The sequence below is a fragment of the Halichoeres trimaculatus genome, unplaced genomic scaffold (genome assembly GCF_033239565.1).
Source record: "Halichoeres trimaculatus isolate MK-OKI-2021-1 unplaced genomic scaffold, fHalTri1.1 fHalTri1_scaffold_61, whole genome shotgun sequence".
NCBI lineage: Eukaryota > Metazoa > Chordata > Actinopteri > Labriformes > Labridae > Halichoeres > Halichoeres trimaculatus.
Window position 1 is genome coordinate 619 of NW_027437240.1, and position 12,643 is coordinate 13,261.

The following is a 12,643-nucleotide window of genomic DNA, read 5'->3' on the forward strand; positions in this document are numbered from 1 at the left end:
CCATGCTACGCTTTCAGACCGTCTCTTTTCCTCATTGAATCATTAAGTCCTGTTTTGAATGTATTTGTTTCCAGACTCATATTTGTTAAGATGGAAATTTATCAGGTCTGATCATGACAGTCATTATTCATTTAGAACTATTTTTAAGACTAATATCAAAGAGAAAAGCGGTTGAATTAAAACTGTGGAAGACAGAAAGTCATCACAGCTGCACCAGCGTGGAATGTAACAATAATAATAATAATAAAAAAAGGACAATCAGCATTTTGTAGTGTAACTCATAAATGAAGGTCAGATCAAACTGGGTTATCAAGTTCAATATGAGCTGAATTCATCTTTCCCTACCTATGATCATGTGTCCTATGATCTTTGATTATTTGATCATTTTTTACATTGTTTTTCAATTTATTGACATGTTATTTGATTGTGTGTGTCTCACAGCACACACTGCAGCTTTCTTCCTTTGTTGTTGTTTTTGTGGTTGTTGTTATTTTTTATTTTTGGCCCGCCACCACCCCCCCTCTTCGGAGGACAAATAACTTTATTCTACATTAAAAGAACTATTTAGACATTATCCTTTTTTTTTGTTCTAAGATGATTATTGTGATTTTTGAAAAAAATATATTCTATAAATTGAACACCTTTTGTGGACAACACATAGGCTCTAACTTATCTAATCAAATAACGGTTTCAAAAAATGCTTTGATTTAAAAGATACACATAAAAAATTTTTATGTGTTTTGTCCAACATTTAACTTTTACCCTGCCACCACCCCCCCTCATCGGAGGACAAATAACTTTGTTCTAAAATTTGTAATAACTATTCTAGGTTTTTAATGTTTTTTTAAATTATTATTATCATTATCAAATTATCTTTTTCTTTAATGGTTTTTTTTGTGTGTGTGTGAAAATTTAAATGATTATTTGAAAAAATTTAACTGCTTAAATGTGTACTTTTACCCCGCCACCACCCCCCCTCACCGGAGGACAAATAACTTTGTTCTACATTAGTTTTACTTTAAAACAACTATTCTAGGTTTTTATGTTTGTTTTTGTTTCATTAATATTAAGTATTATTATTATCATTATCAAATATCATTATAATTATTATTATTAGTGTTAATATCATAACTATTATCTTAATTAATTTGTGAAACAATTTAGCTGCTTAAATGTTAACTTTTACCCCGCCACCACCCCCCCTCACCGGAGGACAAATAACTTTGTTCTACATTAGTTTTACTTTAAGACAACTATTCTAGCTTTTTATGCCGTTTTCTATTTTCTTCTTTTTTTTCATCATCATTATCATTATTATTATTATTTTAATATTACTATTTTAATGATTTTTATGAAACAATTTAACTGCTTAAATGTTAACTTTTACCCCGCCACCACCCCCCCTCACCGGAGGACAAATAACTTTGTTCTAAACTTTGAAACAATAATTCTAGGTTTTTAAAGTTTTTATTATAATTATAATTATTATTATTTTTATTGAATTAATACTTTCTTTAATTGTTTTTTTTTTTTTGAGAAAATTTAAATGATTATTTGAAACAATTTAACTGCTTAAATGTTAACTTTTACCCTACCACCACCCCCCCTTACCGGAGGACAAATAACTTTGTTCTAAACTTTGAAACAATAATTATAGGTTTTTAAAGTTTTTATTATCATTATAATTATTATTTTTATTATTATTAAATTAATTTTTTCTTTAATTGTTTTTTTTGGGGGGGTGAAAATTTAAATGATTATTTGAAACAATTTAACTGCTTAAATGTTTACTTTTACCCTGCCACCACCCCCCCTCACCGGAGGACAAATGACTTTGTTCTACATTATATTAACTTGAAATAACTATTCTAGGTTATTTAATCTATTTAAGATTTTTTTTTTAATTGATTTCTGTAAATAATTGAATTGTTTAAATGTTGAGTGTGTTTTTAATTGTTTGATGAAACGTGTGTGCACTAAATAATCCAAATACTTACCAAATCCTTACCTCTTCTCCTTGGCTGGGTGTATCCCGGAACCCTTACCTGGTCTTGCCGCTGATCTTCTCCTCCAAGATTTTCTGCTTCTCCTGCAGCTCCCTCCTCTTCCTCTGCTGCCTGCCTGTGTGAAGCTCCTTGATGACAGGATCGTCCTCTGAAAGAAACACAACGTTCGAGGTCACTTTTGAGTGAAGCTGAGAGCTTGTCTGAATTTGGCAGACTTTTGATCAAATCAAATCTTTTCTTCATCAGAGAAATGTAAAAAAAACCCAACAAGGTTTGAAAGTTGCTTTCTTACCCCTGGCCTGGATCTTGGCCTCCTTCTTCTGGCTCCTGGTGATGGCCTTGAGGACCTGGTTCCTCTGGTGCTCCAGGAGGCGCAGTTTCAGTCTCGAAAACAGGCCTCTGTTTTGAAGAGGTTGCTGACTTTCCTCTTCCTCCTGTTCCCCAGAGTGTGCCTGTCCTCCACATTTCTCCTCCTCCTCAACTACATGGTTCTCCTCCTCCTCCTCTTCATCCAGTCTCAGTCTCTCCTTTGCCTCCTCCAGTTTCAGGCTCTTCTTCTCCTCCTCCTCATCAAGTCTCTCCTCTTCCTCCTCTTTCTTCAGTCTCAGTCTCTCCTCCTCCTTCTCCTGTCTCAGTCTCTTCCGTCTTTGTCTTCTCTCCTCCTCCTCCTCCTCCTCCTCCTTCAGTCTGGGTCTGTTTCTTTCATACACCTCCTTCTCCTTTCTTAGCTCCTGTCTCAGCTTCCTGAACTCCTCCTTAGTCCGACTGACCTGTCTCAGTAATTTCTCTCTTTGTTCTCCTCTTTCCAAACTTACCTGTCTCTCTCTCTCCTCCTTCTTCAGCCCCTGTCGCTCCCTCTCCTCCTCTTTCTGTCTCAGTCTCTCCTCCTCCTCTTTCAGTCTCAGTCTCTCCTTTTTCTCCTCCAGTCTAAGTCTCCTCTTCTCCTCTCTCAGTCTCAGTCTCTTCTCCTCCTCTTTCTGTCTCAGTCTCACCTCCTCTTCTTTCATTCTCAGTCTCTCCTCCTCCTCTTTCAGTCTCAGTCTCTTCTCCTCCTTCTCCAGCCTCAGTCTCTCCTCGTACTCTTTCAGTCTGCGGCTCTCCTCTTCCTTTTCCTGTCTCACTCTCTCCTCCTCCTCCTCCAGTCTCAGCCTCTCCTCCTCCTCCTCCCTCAGTCTCAGTCTGTTTCTTTCATACAGCTCCTTTTCCTTCTTCAGGTCATGTATGGCCTTTCTTAGCTCCTCCTCACTCAGAATCACCTCCTCCACCCGTCTCAGTAATTTCTCTCTTTCTTCTCTCCCTCTTTCCAAACTTACCTGTGTCTCTCTTTCCTCCTCTTTCAGTCTCAGTCTCTCCTCCTCCTCCTCTTTCGGTCTCAGTCTCTCCTCCTCCTCCTCCAGTCTCAGCCTCTCCTCCTCCTCCTTCTTCAGTCTCAGTCTCTCCTCCTCCTCCTGCAGTCCCAGTATTTCAGCTCTCGGTGTTCTCCGTCTTTCCAAACTTACCCGTCTCTCTCTTTCTTCTCTCTTCTTCAGTTTCAACCTCTTCTTCTCCTCCTCCAGTCTCAGTCTCAGCTTCTCCCTCTCCTCTGGCTCCTGGCTCTGTCTCCTCTCCCTCCTCCTCATCCTGGCCGTACCTACCCTTCTGTCTTCCTCCTCCGACTCCCATCTCTCCCTCCTCCTCATCCTGGCCATACCTACCCTTCTGTCTTTCTCCTCCTCCGACTCCCATCTCTCCCTTCTCTCCTCCTGTCTCCTTCTCCTCTCCCTCCTCCTCATCCTGGCCAGTCTTACCCTTCCGTCTTGCTCCTCTTGTCTCAGTGTCTCCTCCAACTCCCATTTCTCCCTCTCCTCTCGCTCCTGACTCCGTCTCCTCTCCTCCCTCCTCATCCTGGCCAGTCTTACCCTTCTCTCTTCCTCCTCCTGTCTCAGTGTCTCCTCCAACTCCCATCTCTCCCTCTCCTCTCGCTCCTGGCGCTGTCTCATCTCCTTCCTCCTCATCTGGGCTATACTTACCTTTCTCTCTACCTCCATCACCTCCTGTCTCAGCGTCTCCTCCCAATCCCATATCTCCCTCTCCTCTCGCTCCTGGCTGTGTCTCCTCTCCCTGCTCCTCAGGCCGCTCATACTTACCTTTCTCTCCACCTCCTCCTGCTCCTGTCTCAGGCTCTCCATACTCTTGATCTCTCTCCACAAGCCTCTCCCGCCTCTCTCTTCTCCTCCTCTCCTCTGCTCCTCTCTCCTCCCGGCCATGCTTTGAATCAGTTTGTTTTGCTTCTCGTGTCAGTATTCTGCAACATAAATTTATCAGAATATTTGTTTAGTTACAAAATAAAACCAAAATACCCTTTGTTTTATTTCACATCTTAAAGTCATTTATCTCTTCATGGTCATTTACTGTTTACAACTGATTGTTTGTATTGGATTGAATATTTATAGGGAAGTGACAACATGAAGGACCATGTGATTTTAGTTCTGACTAATAAACTCTGTTCAAATAGTAGTGAGGGCTATAATAACAGCAACATCTGACATTTTGCTGCTGCTGCTGTGACTCCTGAATTTCCCCTCGGGATAATCCAAACGTATCCTCTTCTATTCTATTGACTTTGACACCAGTACAAAGCATGATATTCACATCTCTTTGCAAACAACAGAATCAAGTCTTGTCATATTTGTATCACAGCAACAGTCCCAAAGACACGTCAGCACATTTGAAAATATGACCTGGACAGACATGTTAAACTGTAGTCAAGTTATCTTTGTGGCCCATAGCTGTACGCTACACTCATATGGTCTCCTCAATCAATGTTTAACTGTTTAGCGCTGTGCTGCAGCATGTTATGGCTGAAACATTAGCCGAAAACTGTGAAAACAGATGAAAAACTAGCTTGTGTTGCCATAGCAGCGGCCTTGCGACCACCGAGCTCGCCCGGCAGAAATTGTCCTGTTTACGGTCACTAATACCAAATGAATTCATATGAATGCATGGACATGAAAGATTAACCAATACCGAGTTAACTTTGGTAGTTTACAGACAAATTTCTTCTTTCTTTGAACACATATCTGAAGCATTACCTTGGTTTTGTTCAACTTCAAAGTATACTTGTAACACAACGATGCGGACAATGTCGCAGCTGAAACTAACAAAGCTAAAAACTGTATTTTAACTTGAAATTCACACTGACATTTACAATCGGAAAAGTAACTAAGCACCCCTTTTAGACTATTTATGATCGAAGATCCGTTTCACCCCAACGGATAATTTAAACTCTGTCAAACCTTTGAGAGTGTCACAAATCTCAATAAAAGCCAACAATCGCCATAACCTTTGGTGTTATTCGTTAAATTAGTTCAGATAACTGCTGACAGACATCTTTTCAGTGACAGTAAAGACGCAGAATATTTATGTAAATAAAAGAGAAATAACCCTTCATCCATCGTGTTATGATTAGAGCTAACAGTGTACTGTTTAATGGCTATTTAAATTATCTGTTAAAAGATAAACAGAGCTAGCATGTGCCGCAGTATTTTATGGCTAAAACATTAGCCGAAAACTGTGAAAACAGATGAAAAACTAGCTTGTGCTGCCATAGCAGCGGCCTTGCGACCACAGAGTTCGTGCGGCAGAAATCGTCCCATTTACAGTCACTAATACCAAATGAATTCATATAAATGCATGGACATAAAAGATTAAACCAATACCGAGTTAACTTTGGTAGCTTAAAGACAAAAATATTCTTTCTTTTGACACATATCTGAAGCATTACCTTGTTTTTGTTCAACTTCCAAGTATACTTGTAACACAACGATGCGGGCAATGTCGCAGCTGAAACTATCAAAGCTAAAAACTGTATTTTAACTTGAAATTCACACTGACATTTACAATCGGAAATGAATTGAAGCAGCCCTTTTAGTCTTGTTGTGATCAAAGGTCCGTTTCACCCCAAGGGGTGATTTGAACTCTGTCAAACCTTTCAAAAAGTCACAGATCTCAACAAGAAATACAAAAATACATGCATGAAACACACAATATGAAACCCGATACGATTAAAAATGCATTTTATTGAGTTGTGCTTAAGCTAGCAAAGCTTTAGCAGGAAAAACTGCAACATACCTCTCCAAGTGCCTTGGTGAAAAAGGCGGAAGGAACGTCCAGCTTGATTTTATACCCCGATGAATTCACAGATTCTAGAATTCATCTGCACCAATCAAATTCAGACGCAACCCGTGCGTCCCTGACGTTTTGACAATAAACAAAATAACACAAAATATTAAAACGGGTAATAAAAGTCCAAATTATTAACCCTCCGATGCCTGCTGGAAATTTCAGAAAATAATGCTTTTTTTTTTTCTTGGAAAGAATTGATTATTTTCCCAAAAGTTTCACACGTCGACTCCAGTGGTTTACATACGTCGTCGCTTTCAGCATAAACACGACTTGATGTAAAAATGAATCAAACTATTAATAACTATGAAAAAAAATACAAACACAATTTTCACTGAGTAGGAATTGAGAGTTTTGATCCGGTAATTCAGATGCTGAAAGTGGGATAAGCGGCCCTCTTTTATTGAACTCGGGATGAACGAAACCCATCCCGACCGTAGGAGGGCGGTATGGAGCCGACTTTTCTTATTAGCTGTGAAATAACGCTGGGATGAAGAAGACTACATGAAACTATCAACACTTGGAGGAGAGGGCTGACACAGGAGGAGAGGTGAGACGACGGACATCTTTAACATTGTTTAATCGACAATGTACTGAACCAATACTTGAAAGTCTACCGTAAACACGGGTATTCCCGAGCGATAAAGCGAGGTTTACGTCCTGAGCTGTTACTGTACACTACTTTGTATTGTTTTAATCTAGTTTAAACCATGTTTCCCGCCCCTAGCAATCACTTATCAAGCTCAGACAGCTGGAGAGGCAGAACGTGTGGAGGTAGGGTTAGACTCAAGTGAAAGGAAATCCACAGATTTTTAGCCAGATCATTTTTTTGTTTACTGCTCACATAAAATGAAGGAGCCAGTAAAGTGATGGAAGGGTCGGGAATAAACATTAACAGAGGTTTGCTGCAAAGATTCAGTGTGTATTTATCAGAACAGACTGAAGGCAGCAACTTCAGAAAATATAAACAAGTCATTTTAAAAGAGCGTAATCTCCTAATAATATGGTTTATGTGCAAACTTTGGGCGATTTTTATGTCCCCACAAACAGCAGACCCCCTTCATGTTTCTACAGTAAGACAGAGCGCACAAACTCCTGACATACCGACACATTTTTCTATTCAGACCAAAATGCACTGACTGAAACATTTTCTAAAGACAGAGCTGTCATTTTTCACATTAGAATATCTTTGATTATTTTTACTATTAATTATTATCTATAATTAAGTTTTGACTTAAAAAAAATGTCTTCACTTTGCTCAGAATTTGTTACATTTTCACACTGCGGCTGTGATGATCCCATTTCACATCTGTTCACAGGTGTTCTTCTGTCATTCATGAATTGTAACCGTCATCCGTCCTTTGGTCATTCTTCCTCTGTGTAGGCAACGTGGAGACCACTGAGGGGGAGAAGTAGCCAGCGTTCAGCGTTCAGCACTCAACTGCCTGACTGTTTTGAGTTCACCAGCTGAGAAAGCAAAGTGCTCCACGTAATTCCAAAGTGTCAATGTGGACACGCGTACGCTCTCCAGATAGACGGTGGAAGTAAAGAAGGGATTTGAGACACAGTCTCTCTGCTGTTTCTCGGTGGTTTGCAAAGCACATAGAGCACGGCACTGATTTGTTTTTTAGATCAGCAGAAAGTGATCCAGTTATCTCTGGGAACCAAGCTTTGTTTTTTCCAGCTTCTGTGAGAGCCAGGCCAAAGTGCATAGGCTGTGCAGGCTGTGGACACTTTTTTTTTTTCTTTTGCCTTCTCAAAAAAAGGGCTTCCTCCTACCAGGGGCGCAATGTTCTTTTGGTACGGGCCAAGTGGTGTGGTCGGCGGAGGGGGGTTTAAGTCTGGGTTCCCCGGGACCCAGTGGAGAGCAGGGCAGGGGGTTGGGTTCCCCGGGACCCGCCGGAGAGCAAGGCCGCGAGGGACAGCGGGGGCTAAAGGGCTGGCTGCCAGGGGTGGGAGACTTGGCCCCGGCCCGCATCGCGTCGCGTCGCATCGCGTCGCGTCGCATCGCGTCGCGTCGCCTTGCGTCGCGTCGCCTTGCGTCGCGTCGCCTTGCGTCGCGTTGCCTTGCGTCGCGTTGCCTTGCGTCGCGTTGCCTTGCGTCGCGTCGCGTTGCCTTGCGTCGCTTGGGGTTGGGTTAGGGTCTGGCCAGGGTGGGCGGGCTGGCTGGGGTGGTGAGGGTTCCCCGGGACCCGCTGGAGAGCAAGGCCCCGAGGGACAGCGGGGGCTAAAGGGCTGGCTGCCAGGGGCGGGAGACTTGGCCCCCGACCCGCCTAGGGTTGGGCAGGGGCCCGCGGGCTGGGGTGCGCGGGTTGCATTCATTCTCAGTTAGCGCACTTTACAAATCAACCAACAACTTCACACATTTTCTTTCTTCTCCACAAAAACAAGCCGCAAAGTCAAATCACTCCTGGATTAACAACGCCTTCAAATCAGCTTTGCTGCTTCCTTTAAGCTGTCGCATCCTTGTCTATGTCAGTCTGTCTATTTCTCTCAGCCATCTCACACTTGCCATCTTTTCTTAGCTGTGGACTACCCATCATGCCCCAGAGGACATCCCCGGAGGACATCCCCGGAGGACATGCCCCAGAGGACATCCCCAGAGGACATCCCCAGAGGACATGCCCCAGAGGACATCCCCGTGTGTCTCAGTCACTCTCTAAATCACCTCCAGCTGGACCACCTAGATCTTTACCTCATACATTTCCCTCTCGCTTTAAAGCTACACTGACACATACACACAAGTGGAACAGAGCTAAACTTTCACTTTAATCTCACCTTAATATCTGCCTCGACCCGTGAGGAGTGCCATTCTGGAGACTGCAGGGATGCCAAACTCCTGCCATAGAGGGCCAAGAGGCTGCAGCTTTTCTTTCCAACCAACAACTCCACCAGCTGATTCCACTCGTGACCTCACCTTCAAGCAGAGAGCAGGGACTAATCAGTGGAATCAGCTGCTGGAGTTCTTGCTTGGAGGGAAAAATAGTTGGCACCAGTTTGACATCCCTGCTCTAGAGCTTTCCGTTCTGACAAAAAGATCCCGTCTAGCTGCCTAAACCTTCCAAAGCAAACTGAAAACATGACAGGAGTATGAAAACTCTTTAGGCTGATACGCCCTAAGTCTCCTGATGTGTTTACCTGCAAGTTCAAAGCTTTTCTGTTGGTCTTTACTTTTTTCTCAGCTTATCTTTCAGCCTTTTCCCCTTTATTACAGATCAGGACTCCAGGGCTGGAGTAAGACATGCACCGAGTGACGTCGGGAACAGAAATCGATTCAAGCGGCTCGCATCAAATTAAACAGAGAAGATGGACCGGGACAGGGACTCAGGGGCGCTACTGGCTCAGGTGATCTGCTCTATTTCACAATAAAACAGCACACGCAGACTCTGGCTGGTTAGTCAGACCAGGGGACCCTGAACTTTTCCGTCAGTGAACATCATAACAGTGGTACCAGAGACCAGTGACCCCCCTGCTGGGGGAGGACACCAGCAGACCAATCCAAAAACCATTCTGTCTGCACGCACATCAATAAACTCCTGTTCAATTCTGTTTTTACAACAATGAATAGAATCTTCATTTGTAAATAGTTTTGAATGTAGAATTCATTTTTCAGCCTATAAAACACCACTGAACTCAAATCAAACTGTCCTCTCAACTGTGAGCCTCATTTCTGCTTTTCTTTACAGGAAATGGGCCACCAGCTTTTCCCAGAGAAGGATGCAGAGTTACTGACCTGTCACATAGACTATGTAGATGTATGGAGGGTGGGGAAACTGTGTGTGTGTGTGTGTGTGTGTGTGTGTCTGCGTGTGCGTGTGCGTGTGCGTGTGCGTGCGCGTGCGCGTGCGCGTGTGTGTGTGTGTGTGTGTGTGTGTGTGTTTGTGTGTGAGTGTGAGCGTGTGCGTGTGTGCGTGTGTGTGCGTGTGTGTGTGTTTGTGTGTGTGTTCCGCACTCTACTGGCAACTTTAAAGGACTGCAACAGTCAGCCTTGAGGTTTCATGTAGAGATGGAACGTGGATGCGATAGAGACTCCTAATTTGCATCATTTGCATCATTTGCAGCTTCAGTTCTCTGTTTATGTTTAAGCCAAAGTGTTTGAGGACAAACCAGAGTTTTGTACCTTTTTTACTTTCAGGAAGAAAACAATCAAGGCTTTATTTGCACATTTTTCTGTATTTATTCAAATCATTGATCATTTTCTGTTTTACACACACATTTACACAAGTGAGCACACACACGTTTCCTCATATGACTGTCGTGTTATGACTGTGCTTAAAAATCATCAGTGAAATTGTTATTGAGTGATGAATAAAAAGTCAACCTTGTACGACTGTTCTCTGACTCTCTCCGCAGGGTTTTTCTGAAGCAGCAGAATGAACACTGGGCACATACACAACATCCAAAATGACTGTTCAAACATTTCTTATCAAGGGTCCAAGAAAAAGCCAGGAAAAGCTTGTGTCAGCGCACGTTTGGGTTTTGATCAGGGTGAGTTGAGCAGCTTCCCCAGCAGAGTGGTGAGTGCATTAACGGGAACACTCACACGTGCTCACTGGCTCTTCCAACTGCAAACATAAGCTTTGACGCCGCCATGGTAACAGGGTCTCTGCTCGTACTCGTTGCAGGCTTTTCACTTTGCCACCGAACCCACCACCCAATGTCTGCTCCTGTTGAGGAACGAGCGCTGGAAGAGAGCGTGGAGCATCCCGTGTATAAAGCGGACAGCGTGGCTCTGCCATTTACCATGGTTGTTGGTTTTGAAGGCAAAATAGCTCGGTCACAGGCGCCTCCATTGCTAGCTGCTGTGCAGCCAGAGTCTGAGCAGTAGAGGCGATGAGGGACTCGGTAGGAATCAGAGTGGAGACGGGTAAAAATAGATCCATTTTTTCTCTTTTGACTTTAGAGTCTTATTTCTTCTGGGCTCTCCCTCCCGACATGTTTTACAATCCCCCAAAAACCCGCAGTAAGGAGCGTTAGAGTTGTTCAATTTTGCCTTTTAATTCCCCCTTCTCCAGTTCCAAACTCATTCTTCCTTCCGCTCTGTGGAGAAGCACAAAACACACAGCCCCAAAAAACAGTGTCTGGCTCCCATAAACATCTGATTTCTAAAATAAGGAACAAGTAGGGCCCTGCTATTTCTGTTACCTTAAATCCCAATTATACAACATGAAAAGTCGTCCAACAAGAGTAAGGACAAATGTCGGCATTCAGCTCAAACTTTCTTAAATGTACAGGAACAGTGGTGAACCTCCACAAACAAGAAGCACCTTATTCTGAGGTGTCTGAGAAAAACTCCATGTGTCCAAGCTTTGATGACGTTTCAATGATACTACTGCTACTGCTACTGCTACTACTACTACTACTACTACTACTACTACTACTATGATAATAATATATACTACTACTACTACTACTACTAATAATAATAATAATAATAATGATAACAACAATAATAATAATGATAATAATAATAATAATAATAATAATAATAATAATAATAATAATAATAATAGTTGGGTCAACATAGCACTTTTCTTTTTTTTGTCAATTTTTATGTTTGTTTGGAAAGGCACATGTGACATAACATTGCTTTGGGGAAAGGGTACAGTATGCAGTAAACATTCCACACGTTCAGTGTGGTTATGAAAATGATCATTGCCAATCCTTAGTTTTCATACATTTAACAAGGAGAAGAGGTGAGCGGAGGAGGGGGCTGGCTCCGTTTCTTAACTTATCTGGAATGAGACACATCAACATTTTTACCTTTGCATCAACCTACACCCAAACCTAAACCAGGTAGGTGGATTCACAATAAACAAAACGTGGTCAGATTACAGAGATTAGGGGTTTCACGTAGTTTGTCCAAAATGACCAAGTCCTGAAAAAGGATTCCCTTTGACCCTTCAGAGAAAATGACCACCTCTCAAGACTGTAAATGTCCTGTACACTAGCAAGTCACTCTTCAATTGTAGGTGCCTGGGGTTTTAACCACTTTCTGGTGATTGTCTTTTTGCTTGCTGCCAAAAGCACAGCCAGCAGCGTTTTGTCTCTCAGAGATCAGTTTCCAAAAGAAAAATCTCCCATATACAGGGCTTCCACCTTAAGAGGAACGTCCTCAGTAAAGATATGGTTCAAACGCTTCCACAGCGGCTCCCAAAACGCTTTGATCCATTGACAACTCCAAAAAAATTGGACAGTGATTTGCATCTTTTGTCCCACAGAGTCTCCAGCAGGTGTCTCCACTGTTCTGAAGTTTTTCCTGGGCTGGGGTTACCAAAAAAAATCTACCAATGTTTTTCCAACAGAATTCCCTCCATGTGTTGGAGGTTGAGCTCATCCATTGTAACTTCAAATCTTTTCCCAGCTCTCACTTGAAATGGATACGTTTCCCTCCTTCTCCCACTCACTTCCTATACGGTTTGTATCACCCTGTTTAGATAGCAAAATACCATCATATAGTTTAGAAATGAGCTTTG

General features: G+C 42.5%; 1 protein-coding gene and 1 long non-coding RNA gene across 2 annotated transcripts; one reads left to right on the forward strand and one right to left on the reverse strand.

Annotated features, from left to right (window-relative positions):
• Nucleotides 1-2,045: 2,045 nt before the first annotated feature.
• On the reverse strand, nt 2,046-6,169 carry LOC141786681 (uncharacterized; the record flags this gene model as incomplete). The annotated part of the gene is made up of 3 exons (XM_074665233.1): nt 6,117-6,169; nt 2,299-4,290; nt 2,046-2,154 (listed from the first exon to the last, which is right to left on the reverse strand). Coding segments are annotated over exons 2-3 (2,063 nt in total), but the record flags the coding sequence as incomplete, so codon positions are not given.
• A 493-nt stretch (nt 6,170-6,662) lies between these two features.
• Nucleotides 6,663-10,038, forward strand: LOC141786670 (uncharacterized). The gene is made up of 3 exons (XR_012597916.1): nt 6,663-6,717; nt 8,693-9,512; nt 9,854-10,038. It is a non-coding gene; the product is annotated as an uncharacterized LOC141786670 (long non-coding RNA).
• Nucleotides 10,039-12,643: the final 2,605 nt, after the last annotated feature.